Source organism: Notothenia coriiceps, unplaced genomic scaffold, assembly GCF_000735185.1.
Source record: "Notothenia coriiceps isolate Sejong01 unplaced genomic scaffold, NC01 NC01_scaffold00036395, whole genome shotgun sequence".
Taxonomy (NCBI): Eukaryota; Metazoa; Chordata; class Actinopteri; order Perciformes; family Nototheniidae; genus Notothenia; species Notothenia coriiceps.
The window spans coordinates 863,947-870,014 of NW_011369096.1; the positions used below are offsets into that span (position 1 = coordinate 863,947).

The window sequence follows — 6,068 nt, forward strand, 5'->3', positions numbered from 1 at the left end:
AAGAGAGAGAGAGAGAGAGAGAGAGAGAGAGAGTGAGAGATCATGTGTTTGTGTGAGAGTAATTATGTGTGACCAAACAACACCTGCCAGACCCAAGTGCTTATTTTCATATTTCAACCTCCATTTATTTCAACCAAAAATCAGAGATCAGGGTTAAATCCACTAAACGTAAATACAAAAATAAGGGACTCAAATTGAAATCAATATGAATACAATTGTACACATATATCCAGTGCTGTGGAGCAGGATGACAGCATTGTGAAAATGACAATACTCTTCTTCATATGGCAAAAGGGGAGCTCGATCAAGCCAAAAGGCTTTGTTTAGGCAACTGCGTAGCCATCTGGGACTGTCAGAGGTCTATGAATTAGTGGATCTGTGTTATGGTCAGTCCCGGTTTTAAAGCTAACAGTAAAAAAATAGAAGGGAGACTTGTCCATAGCCATCCCAGATCCCATCTTTCACCCCCCCCACCCCCCCCATCTCTCACCGTCTGGTCTGCCGCAGCAGGCGCCCTTTGCGCCGAGAGGGGGCCAATTCCATTATCCAGAGAAATTAAACAGAAACCGAGCCGTGTGCGCTATGTGCGGTCTGTAAAAGGTGACTTTCGCAGTTCGGGGCAATGGGTTTAGCAGAAATCGCGTGTCCCACTCAGCACGAATTCTTATCTGAAGGGGCGTTGTCTGTTTATATGGCCGCTCTTTCGCAGTTTTCAACACTAATGGAAATGTAATGCAAATTCCACAGAGCGCCTGTTGTCCAGACGCAACCCGGGGTCCATCCTTAACAAGCAGACAGTCCAAAACCAACAGGTCCTTGCATGTGTTTGCGTCTGTCTGTGTGCTTGTGTGTGCCTTTGCTTGTGCGTCCGTGCGCAATGGGGAGGGTGTGTGGGAGAAATGGTAAGGGGGGGATATCAAACGGAATCCCTGATCACTCCTTGCCCCCGTTAACCAAAGACAGCTCTTTGAGAATTCCACTGGCGTCCACTCGCCTCCTCTCCCGGATCATGTCCTCCAGGCTGCGAAAGACCAGAGTGTGCACCCCACTGCCGGACAGATGCACTTTGAGGAAATACTGCTGCTCCGCCGAGTGCACCTCTCCCCCAGCTTTGAACTCCCGTTTCCCAAAGCGACACCACGCTGCGAAACTTTCCGAGTTGGTCCAGCATATCTCCTCGCTGCTCAGGCCCAGGTGTCCCACTGCGTTCTGCCTCACTAGGTCAGGGGGAAGCGGCCGGTACCGGTACCGATTGTTCACTATCCTCCCGTGGCGACCACTGCTGATCTCAAGCAGGCTGTCCTTGCGGATCTCGCCCTTGTGCAGGTGAATGACCTGATCCTCCTGCTCGTATATGGCCCAGTGGGGGGCTTGGGCCGTGGCCACTAGCTCCAGCAGGTCCCCCGGTTTGCACATAGTCAGCAAAGTTTTGGCCGCGAACACATTCAAGTCCTCGTTCTCCTGCAGCTTGGAGAAGATGCATTCCTGGGAGCAGAAGGCTGAGTACTCCACCTCGTTGACCGAGAATGGCCCCTCCTCGGCCGGGCTGAGGTCCTTGGTGAAGCCGCAATCGGACGGAGTGCGGTCGTCCACCTCCTCCTCTTCGTCAGAGAAGAAGTAAGCGACGCCGACCCGAAGCTCGTCCTTCTCCAGCCCGGACGGATCCCCCGTGGGCAGCTCGCTGTAGTTGAGGTGGGTGATCCGATCCAGTTGATTTCCCATCAATGACCTGGCAAGGCAGAGGCATGGACTGCGGTGTCTGCGAGGGGAGAGAAAGATGCAGAGAGTGATAGAGAGAGGGGTGTCAATAGCGTAAGATAGAGCTTTCATATAACAAGACACATTATGCACAGACGCCTGGCTGAATTTTAATCCCTTTTGCTCAATAGATAAGAGGCAAATAAAGCACTCATCACTTCTCAGCAGTCACCTGTACTGAGGGGAAAGAGCTCTCTGGTGTTATTGAGCCGAAAGAGTACACTAACGCAAGCAATGATCCGCTGCCCCTTGCTCCCTTCACACCCATTAATCAATCATTAATTCCAGTGGAATGTGAACAAGACTGCGGTTCCCATGCAGAAAAAAAGGAGAAGAAAAAAATAGTATATGAGGGTTGCAGCTGCTTAAGAGTACGGCTAGAGAATGCAAGTCCTGCGTCTTTACGCACGGTACAAAATGTGGATTAAAAGAGTATACCTGTACTCTCCCCGGACAAATGGTTAAATATCCTTATGGTCCATGAGTACAGAGGGCTGCAAGGTCCTCTGTCCTCCTTCTCTTGTTCTTCCCTCTTTCTTCTCACACTTGTGTGTCTCACTCTTCGCACCGCGCACCGGGCGCTCCGGCTGTCGTGCGTGCTAGTACTTCACTCTTTTCAGCACCAGCTCCATTTAAGTACCACGGAGAGCTGCGCCTCAGCCCACGCGCTCCGCCTTCAGCGCGTCTCATTGGAACGCAGTCACGTGGCCATTACCGCGTAGCCAATGGGAAACGTGGAGGAGCACGTCAGTCAATTTGAGGGTCCAATCAGGTCGGCGCAGGGCGGCTGGCGGCGATAGGCGGCTGTTAGTTACCGTGGCATGGGTTTTGTTGTCAGAGAGCTGTGGAATTCTCTACATGATCAGCGGAGTCCGTGCAGGCAAGTTTTTCAAGACAACCGTCAGCAGCGATAAGAGCATGCATATCTCAAGGCGGGCATATGAGAGAAGCTGGAGTTTTTATTGCGCTCTGATGTGCTATAAAAATTTCTACTATCGCCAAAATACTCAAAAAGTGAGCTCTTATAGCATGCACACTTTAGGACATGATAAATGTGTTCGCCACCTTCCTGAATGCGAGAGTAGGCTCTGTCCTCCAGCTCCCATGTACAACTTGTAAATTATTTCCAGCTGCTTCAATAGCTTCACTACTGCTTCTCGTTCCCTCATATCTGTCAGCGTGTGTGTGTGTGTGTGTGTGTGTGTGTGTGTGTGTGTGTGTGTGTGTGTGTGTGTGTGTGTGTGTGTGTCTATGTACTTGAAGTCAGACAGGAAGCGAAAAGTAGTACCAGTAGTACCCTGGCCCCCCCCCCACACACGCACTCGATGTGTCATGAGACTCTCTGCAATGGCTTTGGCTTCAGCTCCTGCGGGCATGTGGTCCTGCCACCTATAATCTACAATGAGCAGAAATGAGTTTCCTTTGTAGACGCCGTCTTTCCTGGACACACACATTTACTGTATTTGCTCTCCTGCTCTCTTTCTCTGGTTCTTTCCCTCTCTCTCCCACTCTTTTACACATGCACACTGTAATCATATATGCAGCTGGTGTGTAATGATAATGCAGGGTGCAGACAGTGCTGGAATAACTACTGAGACAGGGTGATATTTCACAACCCCAATAATTGGATACGTCTCTATTCCCTAATTACTAACTAAATCATATACGCTGCAGTGCTGTACCATGCAAATGAAATGGACATGTACAGCTGTCCGCAAATGTATGCATCGAGGGTCATTGCACGTGTCTGTCTGTGTCACTGACACACAAAACATGCACAAATGCCACACATGGACCTTTTTTTCTGTGTTATATACAAGATGACATTTTATACAACCCCATGATGTGTGATACTGTACCCCTGCAGTAATGCTGACCATACCTTAATGGACTGTTTGAGTGAGAAAGCTTTAATTATTTACACATGTTATAAACAGGTCGGTGGATTATGAGAGAAGGGCCCCTGGGCACAACAATGTTAAAGGCCTCACCACCTCTCTTAAAGGTGCACTTTAAAACTCATTTTAAAGTGCTTATGCCTCTTTTGGTTGTTGTTTTCTGTCTCTTTGTTATAATCTTTTGTCTCTTTGCAAGGATTGTGTGTCAGTCTTTGGTCAGCTTGTGTCTCTTTATAGTCGTTTTGCAAAGGTGGAACTAAGAGGGGCTCCTAGTTAAAGACAGGCTCTTCATAGTTGTTTTGGTCTCTCTGTTGCATGTTTTTCTATAGTCATTTTATAACTTTCTGGTCATTTTGAATCTCTCTCTGGTTGCGACATGTCTTTTGGAGTGACATTTAGCAGGTGAAGGCCAGAGGGGCCCCCAACACCCTGAGTGTATTGTGCCTGTACCCGGTAGACCCATTCAGTAACTCATCCATGATAAAAGAGAGTGTCTTTTGAGAAGAAATGGCACCATGTGAAGTTATAAACCCTTGAGGCACCAGATGTTTTCCGTGTTAGAGCTGATGTCAGCACACAGAAAATGATACAATGTCATTGTCAACATTTTAAAGACCTGTACCACCTGTATATCACAATATCTACTAGAATAGAGCATACTCCAACTTATTAATTAATCATTTGTTCTAGTGTGAATAACAACCAAAGGTAGCAGAAAATACAGTGTAAGCTTTTTTTGATACTATATTGATTCTTGCGAGGGGAAAAATAATCTTTTTGCTTGAGCCTTTCCAGTGAGGTCAGAGAGCACGGTCGGCTACAGAAAACTGTCAGGTAAAAAAAAAGAGCACTATTATCTTGGGTGTACCGTACAAACGAGCCAATTTCCTGTTGTAAGGAGTACAACTGATAGTTAGTACCAGGGCCGGCCCTGACCAATTTGCCGCCCTAGGCAAGATTTTAGCTGGCGCCCCCCCCCCCAAAATGCAGACACTCACTATGATTTGCGTATGTATGCACGGTTGTGGCATCACCAAAACAGAAAGATATGGACACAAGCTGTGTTCAAATGTATTTAGTATCCTATCCATTTGAGCATGATTTAAGTGGGGGTTGGACCTCACCTCCTCTAGGGGGCTCCGGGGGCATGCTCCACCGGGAAGATTTTTTTTTAAATATTGAAGTTAAAAGCATCAATCTGCTGCACTTTGAGAGCAACATTAAGAGATCTATGGATACATCTCTCAACACCCATATGAAACAGAGCTGGAAGCAGATTTTCTTTTTCTTTATGGATATTTTACAAATCACTCCCCTTTTAAACTGTATTCTTGTTTATTAATAACAACTTTATTTTACTGTCATATAGTATTTTATACTATTTATTTCTTTATAGCTATAATGATCATATAAAGGTGTGCCTTTACCTCACTGAGCTGAGGTTATCAGAGCCTCAATTTCGTAGGTTAAACGACGGAAACTCTCGTTGTAATTTCTAGATACCCTATAGTTTAGAGAGTGTGGGTATACTTGTTTGACCTGCTAAAAGAAAAAGAATATACCTTATAAAATGTTTAGTAGGGAAAATTTGACATAATGAACAAATAATATGTTGAAATAAAGATTAACTCCAAGTGACATTCGAATTAAACAGTATAAATAATATGATAAATAAAGAAATATCGATATTACAATATTTCCTCATCGAAATGGCAGTGACTTCGACTCCAATACGGTCTCGGAGAGTCAGAAAGTCCTCTCAGAGAGATTCAGAGGGGGCCCGACCGAATGGGCATTTAAGTACAATATTTTCGACTATATGCAAAAACACCTCAAACTAAAGTAAAATTACTTGTGTATGTTGTAAATTTGGATTACGGTGATTTGGTAATAATGAAGTTTTTCGATAAATGTATTTGGAGACAAAAATGACCCCGACCCTCGTCAAGTTGAACTAAAACCCCCACCACGCGGTATCAATATCCGCGACATGCTGTTATATCCGATCAGACAATCATATTCATTCATTGCTACATAAAACAACTAGGTTACCCTTAACACAACAATACTTTATTTATATTATTTAAGATGAAAAAAATTAAATAAATAATAAATTCAAAAACACGCGTAGTTAGTTACCCCCCGCGGTTTTTGAATTTTAGTGTAAATTTTTTTCAATCTTAAAAAAATAATAATAAAAAAAATAAAGTATTGTTATATGTACAGGGCTAAAACCCTAGGTGTTCATGTAGATAATAGAATATGATCTGTGCTATATTCGGACATAATTATAATTTAATCACCGAAAATTTTGCTCGCTATGTGTCTATATATGATGTATACTGTATAAACGTCGAGATGAGGGCTATGGAATGGAGTACAGTTCGCTCTCGGGTCGGGTCATTTTTTGGT

At 44.7% G+C, this 6,068-nt stretch overlaps 1 protein-coding gene across 1 annotated transcript; it reads right to left on the reverse strand.

Annotated features, from left to right (window-relative positions):
* Positions 1-114: 114 nt before the first annotated feature.
* Positions 115-2,349, reverse strand: lratd1 (LRAT domain containing 1). The gene is made up of 2 exons (XM_010792218.1): positions 2,197-2,349; positions 115-1,759 (listed from the first exon to the last, which is right to left on the reverse strand). Exon 2 carries the CDS (start codon positions 1,720-1,722, stop codon positions 934-936), a length of 789 nt encoding a protein of 262 aa, XP_010790520.1. The 5' UTR covers positions 1,723-1,759; positions 2,197-2,349; the 3' UTR covers positions 115-933.
* Positions 2,350-6,068: the final 3,719 nt, after the last annotated feature.